This window comes from Corticium candelabrum, chromosome 10, assembly GCF_963422355.1.
Source record: "Corticium candelabrum chromosome 10, ooCorCand1.1, whole genome shotgun sequence".
Taxonomy (NCBI): Eukaryota; Metazoa; Porifera; class Homoscleromorpha; order Homosclerophorida; family Plakinidae; genus Corticium; species Corticium candelabrum.
The window spans coordinates 4,123,704-4,141,793 of record NC_085094.1 but is presented as its reverse complement, the minus strand read 5'-3'; the positions used below and the strand labels follow the sequence as shown (position 1 = coordinate 4,141,793).

General features: G+C 40.5%; 4 protein-coding genes across 5 annotated transcripts; all 4 read left to right on the top strand.

Annotated features, from left to right (window-relative positions):
- Nucleotides 1-8: 8 nt before the first annotated feature.
- Nucleotides 9-1,853, top strand: LOC134186271 (E3 ubiquitin-protein ligase RNF170-like). Its single transcript, XM_062654192.1, has 4 exons — nucleotides 9-350; nucleotides 1,154-1,227; nucleotides 1,287-1,403; nucleotides 1,461-1,853. The coding sequence occupies exons 1-4, from the start codon at nucleotides 53-55 to the stop codon at nucleotides 1,719-1,721; spliced, it is 750 nt and encodes a 249-aa protein (XP_062510176.1). The 5' UTR covers nucleotides 9-52; the 3' UTR covers nucleotides 1,722-1,853.
- A 196-nt stretch (nucleotides 1,854-2,049) lies between these two features.
- On the top strand, nucleotides 2,050-3,576 carry LOC134185823 (CXXC motif containing zinc binding protein-like). Its single transcript, XM_062653701.1, has 8 exons — nucleotides 2,050-2,099; nucleotides 2,165-2,248; nucleotides 2,299-2,355; nucleotides 2,439-2,520; nucleotides 2,958-2,989; nucleotides 3,045-3,122; nucleotides 3,190-3,255; nucleotides 3,326-3,576. Exons 1-8 carry the CDS (start codon nucleotides 2,094-2,096, stop codon nucleotides 3,404-3,406), a joined length of 486 nt encoding a protein of 161 aa, XP_062509685.1. The 5' UTR covers nucleotides 2,050-2,093; the 3' UTR covers nucleotides 3,407-3,576.
- Nucleotides 3,577-3,615: 39 nt separating this feature from the next.
- On the top strand, nucleotides 3,616-7,237 carry LOC134185757 (mitochondrial ribosome-associated GTPase 1-like). Of its 2 annotated transcripts, none has more exons than XM_062653627.1 (11): nucleotides 3,616-3,692; nucleotides 3,758-3,822; nucleotides 3,877-3,981; nucleotides 4,483-4,569; nucleotides 5,059-5,109; nucleotides 5,174-5,261; nucleotides 5,319-5,380; nucleotides 6,033-6,129; nucleotides 6,774-6,855; nucleotides 6,927-7,018; nucleotides 7,081-7,237. In XM_062653627.1, the coding sequence occupies exons 1-11, from the start codon at nucleotides 3,617-3,619 to the stop codon at nucleotides 7,164-7,166; spliced, it is 891 nt and encodes a 296-aa protein (XP_062509611.1). In that variant the 5' UTR covers nucleotide 3,616; the 3' UTR covers nucleotides 7,167-7,237. The 2 variants fall into 2 exon arrangements, with proteins under 2 accessions (XP_062509611.1, XP_062509610.1); XM_062653626.1 differs by having other exon boundaries at nucleotides 5,168-5,261.
- Nucleotides 7,238-15,435: 8,198 nt separating this feature from the next.
- Nucleotides 15,436-16,893, top strand: LOC134185262 (uncharacterized). The gene has a single exon (XM_062653043.1). The coding sequence runs from the start codon at nucleotides 15,436-15,438 to the stop codon at nucleotides 16,600-16,602; it is 1,167 nt and encodes a 388-aa protein (XP_062509027.1). The 3' UTR covers nucleotides 16,603-16,893.
- Nucleotides 16,894-18,090: the final 1,197 nt, after the last annotated feature.

The window sequence follows — 18,090 nt, the reverse complement described above, 5'->3', positions numbered from 1 at the left end:
ACAGCGATAATGATGTGTCCCGGATCGCCGGCCTGGATATGTCCCGTATAAGATGACTGCTACTTTTATTGAAGGAGTCGGTGACGAAGTTGTTGTTGGTGTAACGAGCACGCTATGTGCTGTGTTTGGTGTTCTTGTAGTGGCCAGGTTTGGCCCTTCTAACAGGAGAACGGTCCATCCCGAGCGGGAGGAAGATGTTCGGAGGGCGAGAGAGCATTTGAGGGCGAACGGAGCACAGAGACATGAATTGGATGACAACGAGGCTGCCGCTGATCCCACCCAGCAGTGTCCCGTTTGCTTGGGATTGCTAACATATGCTGTGGAAACAAATTGTGGACACACTTTCTGTGGTGTGTGTGTGTGTGTGTGTGTGTGTGTGTGTGTGTGTGTGTGTGTGTGTGTGTGTGTGTGTGTGTGTGTGTGTGTGTGTGTGTGTGTGCGCGCGCGTTTGTGTTGTGTTTGTGCACACATTTGTTTTTGGTTTGCATTGATTGTTACCTCACAAGCACACACAACGAAACAACAAATTCGATTGTAATTCATGCTCAAAGACAAGACATTTATCTTATTCTAACTAATATAAAGCCACCACTTATTTATCCAACTTAAATTATTTAGGCGAAACTGATAAGTCAGGAATTGTGCTGCTGTTGCAAACGAAATGATGCTGCTCTAGCTAGTATAAGCATGGTAAAAGTGGATTAAACGTTGGTGACAATGTGAATCTTTCGACTTATCGTGGTGACATGTCAATGTTCAAGGAGGTCTTGCATGCACATATTAATTATTCGGTGTTATTTTCAGTGCTAGAGCTTTTGCATGTGGTGGTAACTAAGTGCAGTTTGTCTCTTTTAGTAAATTGCATGTTTGTGCAAGTCCTTGAATGTGGCTACAGTTGACAAGAACACGTGTCTATTGTTATTAATCTCAATTTACAATATCTCAGCAACTGTCCCAACGTTCTACAAGAAATTGTTGTATTGTGTATGTTGTTTTGTGGCAATTATTTGGCTCAGACCGTCTAAGAAAGGTGATAGATTTGTCAGTGGAATGCATGCTCACAGTGATCTTTTGGTTTAGGAATTTATCTGTTTGCCAACATTGTCATTCTCTTTACTTATCTGTACTAATCTAAATCCCTTTTCTATTGTAGCTAATTGTATTCTGACATATTGGAGAGAAGGCAGGTTCTTAGCTGCCGTGAGCTGTCCAGTTTGTAGACAGACAGTAAGAGCTAACAGAAAGATAATTAAACGTGTTGACTTATATTTCTTAACACTTGCCAGGTGACTCTTCTCTTACCAGCTTACACTACCAGAGAGCAAGAAAACACAGAGGAACTGCAATCGATCCAGAGTCAGGTGTCTAACTACAACAGACGATACAGTGGGCAACCGAGACCCGTAAGTTAGGCATAAGTTGTGACAAAAGTCTATGGTACAGTTTTATTTTATTTGCAGTTATTGGATTATTTATATGACATGCCAACATTAATACGACATCTTGGACGAGAACTGTTTTCAGTCAGTGGGCTCGTGTGGATGGTGTGGGTTCGAATTGTTATGTGTTTGTTTGCTGCCATCATCTACTTTATTTTACCTGTTGACTTACTTCCGGAAGCAGTGTTTGGATTGCTTGGATACCTGGACGACATTTTGGTGATACTGTTATTGGCAATTTATGCGACTGTTGTGTATAGAAACTTTATTGCAAATCGCTAGTCTGAAGAGTTGCAGGTTGTAATTTTGTATAATTTTGCTGACAAGCATGGAATTGCATTTTGCCATTTTGTGCAAAGTAATTAATGTTTGTTCACATTAGAAGTTAGTAAACAGGAATTTTCTGGCATATGATTTTCTGGAGTGTGTCTTCTCTGCTGTGCAAACAAGCGTCTAGTAAATTAGTTTACAATCCCAGGTTAGGCCTGTCATTGCTTCTTCATGACTATACGCTATCCTGGCAAGAAAATTCCGAGATTTTCGAATGGGCTAGACCGACTCGAGATCAGAGATTCGAAGCCTATTTCGCGCAGTCACTGGTCGACCGTGCGAGGCAATACGTGCGTGCGTTAGCCTGGCTGATCGCTCGAGACAATGCCGGTGATTTTGCGTTTTTCGTTCTAACATTTATCAACTATTGCTTTACAAGTATTATCCGGTTTTAGAGAATAGAACTGCAGCTAAAGGCTACACTGGAGAATTTGACGAACCTCCACCCGTTTGGAGACGACTTTCGCTGGTATCTCAAGGTAGGCAAGCTCGGTAGGCTGTCCTGCTCGTCACTCATCTTTTGTTATAGATTCGATGCGCCAACTGTGGCGAAGAAACGAAAGATTTCGTATATCTTTGTGCAAACGTGTGTTGGTTAATTAGACCGTTTTATAATTAAAAAATTATGTATAATTTGATTATAATTAGTATGCAGTAGGTTTGTTTTAGGAAACTCATCAAATTAAAGGAAGTCGTGGGAGTGCTAATATGGTCACAAAGTGCAAGTTGTGCAGTAGAGAGAACTCCATTGGTGAGGAAATATTTTTGTTTACAAAATGGCTACTGTTTAGCAAATTAATAGATTGTCAAACGTATAGCTTTCAATTTATGTAGTGGGGCAGTGGGGTTGCAGTTAAGTACATGCACTGGTTGGTTGTTTGGCACAGAGGCTCCGTGACTTTGCATGTTCTAGACTTGAGTAGTAGTAGTAATTATTAATTTGGTGTGTACAATGGTGTGTGTGTGTGTGTGTGTGCGTGTGTTTGTGTGAATGAGTGATCGAGTGGATGCTTGATTTACAGCTAGGCTGTACTCCCCTGATATTATAGTTGTCTTGTGTGTATGTGTGGAGTAATAAATACAAGTGAGTGATTAAGTGAGTGACTGTATGTAGACTATAATAGCAATTATCCAGAGACAATTATCTAAATGAATCCTTGTTGATATATTTATGCATTTATTGTGCAGGTATTGTGAAAGACTCTATAGGCATATACATGGTACATGAACCTTTCCTACTGTTCACGTGATCCTGTGATAAACGTTTTGCTTTAGATTGAAGACAGCAACATTTTCAAGACGATAGTTTCATTTGAGTGTCGAGGAGTTGAGCTAGTAGACTTCTCTCCTAGGGTGGAGCATCCTTAACGTGAATGTCTTGTATTAATTCATTAAAAACATTTTTTTGATTGACAAGTAGGTGGGGTTTTCTGCTGAAGCCACTGGCAGTCATACAAAGTACGAAGATATTAACCTCGGGGATAGGGTACGTGAGCCACTACATGGTGTACTAATGTTACACTGTCATATCTTTTCTGCGCTGTGTGTTTATACAGGACTGGGCTGAATATGACGATGATGGTGATCAAAGTGTGGGCATCTACAGTCTTGAGCACCGATTCATTCCTAAAAAATGAAACTACCTGGACTTGACTTGTAAGCGAGAGATGCGCTTTGGTAGCCATCCAGGATATGTTTGGCTACACAGCTGCTGGTAAAATTTCCACCGTTGCAAATACCGTCCAAAATTTAAATATATGAAATCTATGTATATATTATATATACCATCATATATTACAACATATTAGCGGTGTTTGGGACTCCGAGGGCATTTCGCTGTTTTTAGTATGACGTGGATGCGTACAGCTTTTGAGCTTCCACGCAAGTCTGCGCTTCACTGGTATCCCGGTCACATGGCTAAAGGTAATGCAGCATCTCTATTGTAGCACGTAGACACACTTGCTGTGAGTATATTAGCGGGTTTTCAGGTTTGCGCGTAATGAGGGCAAAAGTTGGTGCTTGCAACTGCATTCTCGAAGTACACGATGCAAGGGTATAATGAACGAGACGTTGTGAACGCGATGGCTGTCTAGTGTGCGACTTGCAGATTCCGTGCTCTGGTCGAAACAAGTCGTTGTCAGGACTTGTAGCCAGCAAGCCGCACATTTTAATTTTAAACAAAATGGATCTAGCAGAGACGGAAGAAAGAGAGGTCTGAAGTTGGATTAGACATATATTACGAATAGATCTAATTAAGTATTATATGTTTACTATTTTACATTTTATTATATCCTATATAGATTTATTGCAGTAATGAACTTCACTCTAGTTGACTTTTAATTAACCTCAGTCTCAAATGCAATCAAGAATGCGTACTAAACCGTATACAGAAAACATCAAATCTAGCGTAATTCTTACTAGAAGTTAAACAGTCACTCTTTCTAAGATCAGATTAATCTGTCGTTACATTTATTCAACACTTTTGCAATTCGTCTCCTCCAGTATGTTCTGAATGACATTAATGTCATTGACATGTCTGTCCTCATTCCTTGATTGTTTGACAAGGCACCAACTGTTTTACTAATATATATATATATATATATATATATATATATATATACTATAGACAAGGCACCAACTGTTTTACTAAAGTTTTTTATGTATACTATAGTGATAGTGAGAGTATTCATTTTGTGTCTGCATTTAAATATAGGTTGTTGTTAAGAAATTCAAAAATGCTGGACTCAATCATGTTATTTATGCGGACTGTGTTGGAGATTATGATCATAGTCACAAGGAGGTTTGTGTGTATCTTTGTTGTCAGACATATCTTAGTCACGGAAATATACTTGGATTTGAAGTCATTTAGTCAATGTTTAGTTGGATTGATATAATATTCCAAACAATATTGGAGTATATCCTAATATGTTGGCTTTTTAACTTAATTAATATGACAATAAGCAACATTCAGTGTTTCCAGAATGAAATGGTTGTTTTATTATAGGATAGGTCTTAGAAAGACCTTGGCTGAGTTGTTGATTGTTGATTTGCTGTCAGACTTGGAGCATTATTATATGTCAGTAAACTGTCTGGTTTATATTATGACAATGCTAGATACAGTAGGGTGAATTCTGATTGCCTACTTCTGTCATATCCAGATTGCAATTTTTTTATTAAATACAGGCATGTATTGACTGATGGCTATTAGGACAAATACCCATTCACGTATCTTAACCAATGGTTGTTTCACTGGTTAGTTTAGTTTGTGTTGTTGTTAATTAATTAATAGATTATGGAGAGAGTTGTTTGGTGTCTAAGAAATGAGCCTGTCTTGGAAAAGGTGTGGTATGTGTCAAGCGAGGTGACTACATTGCATGACTCTGCATTTTGTCTGAAAGAAACAGAATTTCTTTCGACTAATGGTCATTGGAGTACCAAACACGGGTAAATCATCACTCATCAACGCTTTGAGAAGAAGATACATGCAGCGAGGTAGGTTTTCATTTGCATACAGTTTAGAACAAGTTTGATGTTCTGTGTATGTTGCAGGTAAGGCGACCAAAGTTGGGTCAATACCTGGTGTGACGAGGTCTGTACTAACTCAAGTGCAGGTGACAAGAATAAAGTCTTAGCTTAACCTCTTTATGAGGACTGGTATCTACAGTATGTAATGAGAGATCTTTGCTAATGTTTTACTAAAGCATCACACAGTTATTGTAAAGTTTTTTGAATGACAATGGCTCATTTCATTATTAACTGAAACTTATGTTGTATATAATGATAACAAACTATTAATTAATACTTAATTGTTAATGAGCATGTTAGGTTTAATAACCTAACCGTAGGATTGAGTGGCATTTAGATGTGGGCGTGTGTCTTGATTAAATGAAATTTTAGTATCACTGAGTTTTAAAACTATGATGTCTACCTTTAGAAACTGATTTTCGTGTCGAATGATGGCATATCACACTGCTTTTATTCTTTAGTGTCAATCGTAAAGGACTTGATACTGAAAGATATCCCAGCTGTTAAAACTACAGTCAATATGACATTAATTCAATTTTGGCAGTTATAGTTTACTCAAATGGGTACTTTTCTATTATTTTGTTTATTATTTAAACTGACTCCTAATTGGAAGAGTTTGACACATTTTTTGTGTAAGTAGAAGAATGTATTATACATGTAGTTGAAATGAGACTTTGTGCAAAGAGGTTTACTTGTTGCGTTACAGTTGACAGATCTGTGTCTCTTTCTTTGGAGTAGATTCATGATGATCCACGTGTGTACATGCTAGACACTCCTGGTGTTATGCTGCCTGACATACAAGACATAGAGACGGGAATGAAGCTTGCAGCTGTAGGTAAGTGTTGATGTACTACACCTACATGTAGATTTATTGGCATTCATGTTTGTTTCTATTTGTCATGTTATGATATGGAATAGTTAAGTCTTGACGACATTAACTTAATTGATTTTAGTCATGTAGTATGCATTTACGCAAGACATGATTGACAATACTTGAGCATACAATTTGCTTATGGACACACAGTGATACTTGGTATCTAGAGTCTATGTCTGTATTGTGATGACTGTTATCTATACCGCTCTTTCTGTTGGTCAGTTGGTCCATGTACCTGAATGCATCTAGACAGTGAGTTGCTGAAATTGCTTCAAATTAATATGAAATTCTTCTGCTCAGTCTAATTTGTATTTGTGACATTAAGCAGTGTGTGTGTGTGTGTGTGTGTGTGTGTGTGTGTGTGTGTGTGTGTGTGTGTCTGTGTGTCTGTGTGTCTGTGTCTGTGTCAGTGTGTGTGTGTGTGTGTGTGTGTGTGTGTGTGTGTGTGTGTCTGTCTGTCTGTCTGTCTGTCTGTCTGTCTGTCTGTGTCTGTGTGTCAGTGTGCGTGTGTGTGTGTGTGTGTGTGTGTGTGTGTGTGTGTGTGTGTTTGAACGTGCGTGCATGTGTGTGTGTGTGGTTTATTATTATATTATCTCATTTTATAGGTGCTTTGCAAGATCATGTGGTAGGAGAGCACCTAATAGCCGATTTTATCTTGTATTCTTTGAACAAACGCAACAAGTTTAGGTCTGCATAGTTGTATTGCTTATCACTAAAACATGTTAATATATCAATTGTGAGACATTTCTGCTCTTCAGGTATGTGGATGCCTTTGGTCTTGAAAGACCATCAGATACTATTGACGATGTGCTAATAGATGTAGCCAAACGAATTGGTGCCTTTATGAAAGGTGAGGACACCACAAGTTTACTAATATATATGAGAAAATACATGGTATGATTATTATAACAGGTGGACGATTGGATACTCTAAGAGCAAGCCAGCACTTTATTTCTCGATTTAGGAACGGTACTTTAGGAAGAGTGATTCTAGATTAGTATACTGCACTCTGTATGCAATAGATGGTGTATAAATCTATCTATGTAGTTTTGAAAATTTTTCAGATGTTTATTCAGTTCAGGTGATAGCATCACGTCAATACTTAGATTCTTACCCAGTCCTCTCCTCGCGCACACTCTACGTGTTTATGTGCTTTTCGCTAGTTGAACAAAAGCACCTGCTAAAACACGTGGAGTGCAAGCGATGAGAGGAAAGGGTAGAAGTCTAGTCAATCCTGCCTTTGTACTTGGTTTCTATTATAGTAGGTAGAGTATTTATCTACTGGTATAGGTATGTTATTAAAGTATATCTGTTATCTGTTATCTGTTATATATTATGTAGGCTCACTTTTGTGTCCGTTTCAAGACTGTTGCTTGCAGGATTGCTGCAACAGTGATGTAGTCAAAATTCTGGTTTTTTTTTTCTAAATTAGGGTCACCAGCGGCGTTCTGTAGGTAGCAAAAGTGGGGAGATGCTGACTGAAACGTGCATGTTGTTTCGATAGTTGACGTTTGTATTTACATCAATTTAATGAACACTACTGCATACTCAAATTTTGTCAAATATTACTAACTACGACAAATAGTTAATCAATTTATTAATTTGTTTACAATTGTTGAAACATTGTGTCAGCTTTGTGAGGGGTTATCACCTATTTTAGTGTACCTAATGTTCATGCTTCTATTACATAGATTTATATTCAAGGTCATGTTTTTTGTCACTGCCACTGCTAAGTCTAGTCAAGATACAAGCACGTGCAGACACAAACCATAAACATTAGAGAGGATAATCCCGGCCTGTTACGTAGCGTCAAATACGCATGACACTTAGGGGTATGTAGGAACCACGGGGCAGGATGTAGGCGGGAAGGGTCTGACTACACAAGACTACCACAGGGGATGTATGTTCTCCCCCCTCCCCCCCCGATCAGCAGCCTATGGCCACTATATATGAAATTACCTAATGAAAAAGTCATTAGTGCACCTAATGACGTTAGTGCAATGTGTATGTGAGACACTCGTTGACGGAGGTTACATGATTCCGTGTTCAAGTGCCCTTAGTGCACATTGAGGTATCTGGTTGGGCCCCCAACCTGGATGCCATTCGTACGCCTCTGTGACATGTCAGGTTTGATCGTTTACAATGTTTTACAACGTTTGCAATAACTATTACAGTTCACTACTGACTGCAGAGTTTATCTGAGCATTCTAACTATACGTACTGAGTGAGTTTTTAATACAACTGTTGGTCTTGTCGTTTGGTCTTGGGTACACAGTCCTAATTAAAATATTCAGTTGCTTTCTTGTATAAAACCAAGGGAATAATAATAAAAGGAGTCTGATTTCTGGCCAGAGCACGTCAGAGTCAGATCGTGGGTATTTCGACCAAAAATGTCTGTTCCTGAAAATGAAAACAATCAATATGAAGATGTCAACTAAACTGAAGGTAGCCAGTTTCAACTGTAGAGGGTTCAAGTCGGCAGCTGACAGTATTTCAGATTTGTTCAAAGAAGTGGATATACTTGCTGTGCAAGAACATTGGCTACCTACAGAGCTGGGTAATTTAGCTTCTATTAATGAAGATGCTCTTTAATTATCCTGCCGTGTCTCCTATGGAGATGGATAAAATTGTATTGGGAGGCCATTTGGTGGGGTTGCAATATTGTGGCATAAACGTTTTTATCAGTCTGTTTCTACTATTCAAACTTCTTCGGACAGAATGTCTGCAATCCGGATTACTACAGATCTAGGAACTATACTTATTATTTCTGTGTACGTGCCACTTGACTATGGTAATGAGCAATCAGTAGAGGATTACATCACTGAAATTGGTTTTTTGGGAGGTCTTTTAGAGTCAAATGAGTATGATAATGTTATGATATTGGGAGACTTGAATACTGATCTTCTCAAAGGCACAAGTCGTTTTTCAAGACGACTGGCTACATTTATGTCGGAGTTCAACCTGACAGCTATTGGCATGGATGATATTGAAGCGAATACTAAGAATACATGGCATAGTTCAGATTTCCAGACTCTATAATGGATTGACTACATCATAGTCTCTGATGGTTTGACAAAACGATTATAGATTTTGAGATAAGGGAGGACGGTGGTTATTTATCTGATCATTGGCCTATTGTCATGTCAAGGAGTGTGGAAGTAGATGGTAAGATTTCAATACCAAAGAACAAGTCTGTTTGTAAAAAATTGTTGTGGAAACAAACCGCAATGGACAGTTTGGAGAGGTATAAACACTGTGTAGAACTGAACTAAGTAAAATATCTATGCCAGTAGAAGCTGCTGTGTGTAATGAGCCTGAGTCTTGTGGTCATCATCACGATATTCAAGAATATCTTGATGCCATATGTGGAGCTTTGCTGAGATCTGGTAAATGATGTGTACGGAAAGGCTCAGGTAGAGGAACGAGTAAATTGGGTTGGGATGATGATCTCAAGAAATCAAAGCGGCAGGCTAGAAATGACTCTTCTAAATGGAAATGTGCTGGTAAGCCTAGAGATGGTGAATTATACAAAGCAATGCAGAATTCTAGAATGATCTTTAAAGGTCATTTAAAAAATAGGAAACGGAAGGAACAAGTATGTTGGTGGGAAAGTTTGGCCACAGACTTAGATAGTGATACTGTTACGTTTTGGAAGAAAGTACGAAACGCAGCCTTGTATACAAAATGGTATGTCTGACAGTGAAATGATGGAGTGCTTGAAGACGCAATTTAGCCAAATTATCAACAGTCAATCACACGATTCTATAGACAGAGACCGTCAAATATTTGAGACAAATCTGAAACATCGGATACAAACATCAAAAACTACCATGGCGGTGTGTTGAGATACATCCCAAAGAGATCGAAAAAGCATTTCATCAACTGAAAGTAAGAAAATCTGCTGGACCTGATGAAGTAGAGTCCGAACACCTTAGGTATGGTGGCTTTGAATTAGCTATCCACATGAGTACAGCCTTTACTGCTTGCTTAAGACATTCTGTAGTCCCAACTCAATTTTTGGAGTCTAGCTTATGTTGTTCCAGTCATTAAAGATAAACATGGTGATACCAGTGATCTAGACAATTACAGAGCAATAGCTGTTTTGTCAACAATATCAAAAGCACTGGGACTAATAATGCGTGACAAGTGCATGGTATGCTGATGTTTAGTCAACAACAATTTGGTTTCAAAAAGGGTCATGGATGTTCTGATTGTTCCTTTGTTTTGAAGGAGACTGTTGACTACTACCTATCAAATGGTAATAAAGAAGTATATGTGTGTGCTCTTGATTTATCAAAAGCATATGATAAAGTTTCCTTTTATTGTCTGTCTAGCGAGTTACTGGATAGAGGTGCTCCTGTATATTTGGTTAAATTTCTTGCCAAGTGGTATTCATGTCAAGAAATGAAAGTTAAGTGGAACAACCACTGTTCTTCACATTTTGGCGTTGGAAATAGTGTACGACAAGGGAGCGTTTTGTCTTCATCTCTAGCTGTTAAATCTCTATATAGATGATCTTTTGACACTGCTTAGCTTTTCTGGTCTCGGAGCTAGAATAGCAAATCTATACCTCGGGTGCTTGACTTACGCAGACAACATAACACTAGTGTCCCCAAATGTTGCTGGATTACAACAAATGTTAGATATATGTACTACGTATGCAAATGAGCATCATCTGATATACAACACCAAAAAGAGTGTCATGATTACATTCAAGCAGAGACGATGGAAACACTCTAGTGAATTAGATGTCTTTCTCAAGGGCAATAGATTACCAAACAAGGAGGAAATAACACATTTGGGCGTTGTCATGAATGGTTGCTGTATGGTACAGAGAACATTGGAGGCCAGCAAAAGAAAATTTTATGCTGCTGTGAATGGTGTCATTAGCCAACTTGGTGGAAGTTGTCCAAAAGATAGCGTATGGATGACAATCATGGAAAGGTAACTATTTCCACTTCTTGCCTATGGAAGTCATTTGTGGAATTTTGAACGAAGTATAGTAGAGACGTCTATTAACACAGCGTATCGAAAAGGTATTCGTCGTAGGCTTTTGGTATGAGACAAAGAGACTCTATAGTGGAAAAAAATCCAGAATTTGTTGAGGCATCTCGTAAGATGAAAATACTACAGACTAAATTTCTTAAACGGGCCATAGATTCAAGAAATGAACTTGTGAGAGGACTGGCTTTGCTAATAGTTAGACATAGTTATCCTGGACACGGATTGGATATGGTAGATGGTAACATTTTTACTTGTAGGTTAAGTGATTTTGTGTGTTAGTTATGTGATTTGTCTACGCGCGCGCGCGCGTGTGTGTGTGTGTGTGTGTGTGTGTGTGTGTGTGTGTGTGTGTGTGTGTGTGTGTGTGTGTGTGTGTGTTTATGTTGCCCCTATGAGGGAACTACAGGTGTGATAAAAATAAATTATTATTATTATTATTATTATTATTATAAACTCGGGAAATGAGCTGAATATGCTGACAAGACCCGCACCCTAGAGAAAGCAAGATGTATTTACAGGGTGAGTTGCCACGCCCCAAATCTTCGGCAGGTCTCGTGCCTTCCCCCCCCGACCGTACATGTACGCCTCTGGCCCAAGACCCTTCTACGCCGGAAGTATGACGAAGGAGGAGGGGCAGGCTATGCAAAACTTAAAACGCATTGGCTTTAGCTAATTGTCGGTTTCAGAAAGTTTGACACATCTGCATGTCTGTGTAATCTCTTGTCGTTACTTGATTTACCTATGGCGAACGGGACAAACTCATTTGTTGTGACTGAAGTGACATCTTGGTCTTACCACATCACAATATTAAAGTGGGTCGTCGTCGTTGCAGGCATTCTCGGAAACGTCTTTGTAATTGTGTGGCGCTCTTGGAACAAACAATCACGACTAAATCTTCTCTCTATAGTCAGGCTTGCCGTCGCAGATCTAGATCTCTGCGTGTGCTCTCATTACTTGGTGCAAGAAGCGATGTTGGCCTACCCAGTGTTCGCACGGAACGCGGATTGACTAGCGCAAGCGTAGACGAAGCTTAAGGTCTCTGTCTGAGCATTGCATTCTTGTCTTACTTCTGTGGATGTGTCGTCATGCTTCTATCCACAAGAATCGCCGTCCGCATCTACTTTCAATTTCGTCGGGAACCTCGCACGTGTTCTCGCTTCCTTTTCGGTTATCTACTTTTCTCGTGTTTGTTCTCTGCGGTGTTTGCTTCAGTGGTGACTTGGCAATACAAGCAGCACAACAGATTACCACAGTCGTATACATATCTTTTAGGTGCGACAGAAATATATCATTCATTTATATATATTTGAGAGATATTGCCATCACAACAGATAAATGTCTACAAGAAACTAACCAGGGCCAAGAACCCCTATGTCACACTACCATTCATTCATTCATTCTTAGACAAGAGTGTACGACTACTTTCTCTCGTCGTCCTAGTTGGCGGCGTCGAGTCCATCGACAATCCTAGTCTGTACAGGTGTATGTCGTTTATTATTAGATTAGACGCTGTATTGTCTCTACTCGTTGGGCTTTACATCACTTTGTGCCTGAATCTGAGAAAGTACAGCATCGTGCACGTTTGCAACACTTCAATCAATTACGGTAGGATTCGTCTGATTGTCGTTTGGATACTCAATTTGTTTTGCACGTGGTGCCCTGCTTTTGTATTGTTTCTGTATACAGAACAAGAAGGAGTTTCGATTTAGGACGGCAGTTTTTCGCCAGTCTATTTCGAACCATTTCTCCTTTTGATTGCTGCAGCTAATCCTGTGATCTACACCATCGCCTCGAGACGTGTTTGTGGGCATTGTGGCGTGCTTTTGTGTCGTCACAACGTGTGGCGCGTGCAAGTTGCAAGCGTTGATATTAATACTCTTAGTATTGCTGTACTGTAGTGTACAGTACAAATATTTCGACGGGTAATACTCTACTTTGAAATGCCAATCTAGCGTACCTATATGCTGTAGTTCAAATCTGTGGAGGTTTCTAAATAATAATTATTTAGACCCATAATAAATGCAGGCTTTCAGTATTTATTCGTTTCTCAGAAGATTGAGACATACTTTGCAGCACTAGCCAACATTTATTAGCAACTATTAGATATAATAGCTGTGCCACAGTCCACAAAATTTAGTCAAAGTTGTTTGTGTTTTTGGACACGCCTGCCAGCGAAACGTTTCCGGGCAACGCGAAACTATCGACGAATCTGCTGTCTGTTAATTAATTAATTAATTAAAAATACCGTTTTCATTGTCTACAATTTTAATATATATTCAATATCAATAAGCAGACAAAAGGTGAACAAACATAGTAAACTTATGACATTCAGTATACTTACAGTAAAATACACTTCATGAAGCAATACTTTGACGCGAAGTTCCTAGATACTATACCGTATCTTGACAAGCTGTGACTTTAAATCATTTTCAGGTACGTGTAGAGTCTAATATCAATTATCGGACACTCCCCAATATCGGACACTGGCGTACGGAAACCAGACAAAGATTTCATGTATCTAAGGCATGAATGTAGAGAGTAGTCACACGGTAACACGGCGTGCTAGATTCAGATTGATCACTTGGTGTGTTGCTGTTCACGGTGACAAAATAGAACTTCCGCTGCTTTTCCCGTAGATCGGACACGCTCATCAAATATCGGACAGCCGCCGGTTTTTGCTTTCGACGGTACCACAGTTTACTGTCTGCGGTTTCTCCTTTCGACGGCACCACAGTTCACTGTCTGTACCTTGAACTAATAGATACATGTCTCTTCTACTCGCAGTGTTAACAACATATCGGCAGCTTTGCACGTTATTGCTCTTCAGGAAGCTCAAGAAGCTTAAGAGGGACGGGTCTTGTTCTCTTACTGGGATAGGATTGCCCTAGAAGATGTAAGGGTCGCTAACTTGGGGAAAGAATCAGCAGCTACGGAGAGAGAGAAGACGGTGTCCTTGGTCATCGTCATGCAAACTCCTACCACCAGATGCTGAATCAGTGACAACCAACAGTTGCTCTGACTTGGCGACAGAGCAGCCCAATACTTCAAATTACGGCGTTCATGCACAGTTTGCTTTGTACATCCCGGATGTGCAAGTTCCTAGTGGAAACAGTCGCTTTCTTGAAATGGTTTAGTTTTTAAATGCGTTTTAGTTTAAGGTGCAGCTAGTGGAAACACGGCCCTAGACTCACGCGGTTAACAAACGCCAATGCATCAAAAGCGAACCAGATCGGCGCGCGGTAGGCGATGACGTCGATAGTGCCACGCCCTGTGAAAAGGTCTATTACCCATGCAGTAATTACATGTTGCATATATGTAGTGGTTATTCAGCTAGCCTAACCTAGGTTAACCTAAGGTCAGTATGAAAGCACCCATTATCTCTAGAAACTTCTGAAGCCAAAGTGGTTTACTGGTCGACGCCATCTTGAATATTTGTAACATCACCGAAGTTTGTTTTTCGCGCACTACCAAACTGCCGCTCCTAGCCGCTCCTCTTTGAGCCCGCGACCGTTTCTCACTTTTGAAAAGCAACTAGTGCTCTTCGCGGTAGCCAGTGCCCTCTACTGGCGCAGTACTTTGCCTAGCCTGAAGTCGTGAGACTATTGCTATTGTGACGTCACCTATTGTGAACTCAAACTAACGTCTATAACTAGGTAGCGTTTTAGGCTGGGATTGTATAAAAAGTAACAGAAACAAGATAGATAGTATGAACCAAAGTCAGATCATTAGCTATAGCTAGTGAATCCTATATTTACATTTAGTGTGTTGGAAGGATTCACTAATGATGTCTGGCTTTGGTTCATAGATTATCTAGAGATCTTGTTTCTGGTACCAAACCGTGCGTGTGATAGGAGGAAATGAAAGTCTAGTGACGGAAGGTCACGGCACATGTGGAACTCATGAAAGACTTCCTGGGTGTGGAGGTGTTACTATCCCTACATCTATTTCTTAGCTAATAGCTAAAAAAACAATTTAGTAACCATTTCTACGAATTCCGAACAGACAGTACTGTACTGTGACAACAATTTATCTAACCCTACACTGTCTACGCATGCATCTCTTCTTCATCAACTCTAGCAGACCGTCGTCAACTGTTACGTAAGGTTCCTACATGTGTTGTTCGCAAAGCGCTTTTCCTGCTGAAGATTAGCACGAAAGAGTCTGGGGACGAGGCTAGTACCGCCCAACTCCACCTTTTGTCTCTAAAATTCTCTCCAGACGTGTAAGTGTTTGCTCGTCTACCAATACCCGGATAGTTGAGCAATGGCAAACGCGACTAACATTACGTCTGTGACTGGCGTAACGTCTCGGTTCTACCACATCACCATGTGGGCTATGATCGTTGCAGGTATTCTTGCGAACGTCGTTGTGATTGTGTGGCGCTGTAGGAAGAAGGAATCGCGACTAAACCTTCTGTCTGGTCTTATCATCAGCCTTGCTGTCGCCGATCTCTGTATGTGCTTTCATTTCCTGCTGCAGGAAGTAATGTTGTCCTATCCGGTGTTTGCACAAGTGAGGCAGGACACACCAATCAATACCACAAGAGCAGACGAGATACTCTGTCTAAGTATTACATTCCTGGCTTACTTTTGTTCAAGCGCCATTATGCTTCTATGTACCGGAATCGCCCTCCGCATTTTCTGCCAATTCCGGCGCCAACCTCGCAGATGTTCCCGATTCTTTACTGGATACCTGGTCTTCACTTGGGTATTTTCGGCGACGTATGCTGCTATAGTGACTTGGCAATACAAACAGCACAACAGGTTACCACAACCAATACAAAATGTGAACGAGTTTTCGCTCATTGTCATATTTGGCTGCGTCAATTCTATCGATGACTCTGAGTTATACAAATATCTCATACCTATGGTTGGAATAAACGCAGCGTTGTCTCTACTCGTTGCTGTTCTCTACATCTATTTGTGCTCACATTTGAGAAAGCACAAGGTCATCTTTCCTAACAGTTCAGAAAATAACGAAATCGACCGATTACGTATTCGACTCATCATCATTTCAGTACTCAATTTGGTTTGCACGTGGCTGCCTGGATTTGCAATTGGTTTATACACAGTGGCTAACATGAAGACTGTTTATAATGGAAGTGTCTCACCCATTTCTTCGGAACCCTTTTTCATATTGACTGCTGCGATAACTGTTGCTAATCCTCTGATCTATACAATTGCCTCAGTAACTTGCTGTAGTAGACTGAGACACTGCTGCTGCAACCACTTACTATGTCGCCGCCGTGTAATGCTCGTGCGCGTGAAAGGACACGCTGCAGTCTACAAGGCCGATTATACGTTATGCAATGCGTGCTGCTTAAAACGATCATCCGTCAAGCAAGTGTTGGAAGACACGGAAATACTGTTCACACCGTACAACGAAGCAACATCAAATGACACCGAAGAGTCTCGTTTATTCACAGACTAAAAAGCACACGTCGATCAGTATTTCGGTTTGTGACAAGTTTTGCTCTGGCAAATTTCATATTGGCTCTAGTGTTTAAACGTACAAAATGTCTTGACGAGTAAGCCTTACCGGTTCGAATTAACTTAAGTGTCACTTACGGAATATATGCATGCATGTGAGTGTATAATTTTAGATAGTTGTGAGTAGAGTGTAACCATTAGTACTGTTTGACTGTACTTCGATTTTCAAAGATTGTGCCGATAACTTGTAACTCTGAAATTCCAGTTACGTGTACCGATTTTGTGAATACAGATGCTAAATACTCTACTATATAAAAGAGCTCTCCTCCTCCCTCCCTCCCTCCATCCTCCCTCCCTCCCTCCCTCTTCCCTCCCTCCCTCCCTCCAGCCCTCCCTCCCTCCCTCCTCCAGCCCTCCCTCCAGCCCTCATCCCTCCCTCCCTCCCTCATCCCTCCCTCCCTCCCTCCCTCATCCCTCCCTCCCTCACTCCCTCATCCCTCCCTCCCTCCCTCCCTCATCCCTCCCTCCCTCACTCCCTCATCCCTCCCTCCCTCCCTCCAATCTCCCCCTTGAAGTGTCAACATACGTAAAATGCCAAAGTGTATCTACTAGTAGGTGTATATGAATGTATTAGCTTGCATAGTAGAGAATAGACTCTGCGAGTGAGCATATGTAGCCATGCAGTACTGACTTACTCTAAGTTACTAAAGTTAATTGTGCTGATGAGTTAATTGTAATAGAATGATTCCTAAAGAAAACTCCAACAGAAAAACAAGTTACATTCATGCATAGACTAGCCTTTGGTGAGTCTATTCGATAAACAAGTCGTAGACCTCATTGCATGCGTTCTAGAGGTGTATACGACGGGTTTTCGGAGGGTGCAGGAAGAGTTGATAAATGATCGTCTTGAGCCCGGGCTTGCTCAATAATTTAGCTGTTGTGTGATGGGATAGACCACAACGTGTGGTATCTCCTTGTTGCTGCCTGAACAAGAAACAGGTTGTTCGACTCGGTCGGTGACCATCACCCCGTGAACCGTTTTGACGTTTAGCAAAGCGGCGTTATAGAACCAAATTGCTTTAGTCGGAGTCGACTCCTCGAAAGGAGACTCGAGAGTTGCTGAGTGGACTAAAGCTTGACTGCGAAGGAAACTCGTTCGATATCGATCTGATATTTCGTGTGACCGTGATTCCCGGACAACACAAAACAAGTCTTCTTTATATAGCAACTAGACGCAACTGCTTCAAGGTAGCTGTAATCAGCTGGGGTAAGTGTGCACGAGTGTCATTACACTGACGTGTATCTGTGCACACACCTAGCCCAAAAACAACAGATGAACTCTTTGGCTGCCAATCTTCAATTAGTGAATCAGTCACAATGACATCATTGTCACTCCATCTTCGCTAGAAAGTGCAATTTCAAACATCTGCCGCAAACGTTGCCGTAGACGCTTACAAGCAACCATCAGAACTCGGTGAACGCAAACTAC

What these genes read in the sequence shown, in the direction of transcription:
- LOC134186271 (XM_062654192.1), top strand. Translation starts at nt 53, where the DNA reads ATGACTGCTACTTTTATTGAAGGAGTCGGTGACGAAGTTGTTGTTGGT. An exon ending in GTCCAGTTTGTAGACAGACA is followed by an intron (nt 1,228 to 1,286) that starts GTAAGAGCTAAC and finishes AACACTTGCCAG; the next exon opens with GTGACTCTTCTCTTACCAGC. An exon ending in ACAGTGGGCAACCGAGACCC is followed by an intron (nt 1,404 to 1,460) that starts GTAAGTTAGGCA and finishes TTTTATTTGCAG; the next exon opens with TTATTGGATTATTTATATGA.
- LOC134185823 (XM_062653701.1), top strand. An exon ending in CAGTAGAGAGAACTCCATTG is followed by an intron (nt 2,521 to 2,957) that starts GTGAGGAAATAT and finishes TTTATTGTGCAG; the next exon opens with GTATTGTGAAAGACTCTATA. An exon ending in ATATTAACCTCGGGGATAGG is followed by an intron (nt 3,256 to 3,325) that starts GTACGTGAGCCA and finishes GTGTTTATACAG; the next exon opens with GACTGGGCTGAATATGACGA.
- LOC134185757 (XM_062653626.1), top strand. Translation starts at nt 3,617, where the DNA reads ATGACGTGGATGCGTACAGCTTTTGAGCTTCCACGCAAGTCTGCGCTT. An exon ending in AAGAAGATACATGCAGCGAG is followed by an intron (nt 5,262 to 5,318) that starts GTAGGTTTTCAT and finishes TGTATGTTGCAG; the next exon opens with GTAAGGCGACCAAAGTTGGG. An exon ending in AATTGGTGCCTTTATGAAAG is followed by an intron (nt 7,019 to 7,080) that starts GTGAGGACACCA and finishes TTATTATAACAG; the next exon opens with GTGGACGATTGGATACTCTA.
- LOC134185262 (XM_062653043.1), top strand. Translation starts at nt 15,436, where the DNA reads ATGGCAAACGCGACTAACATTACGTCTGTGACTGGCGTAACGTCTCGG.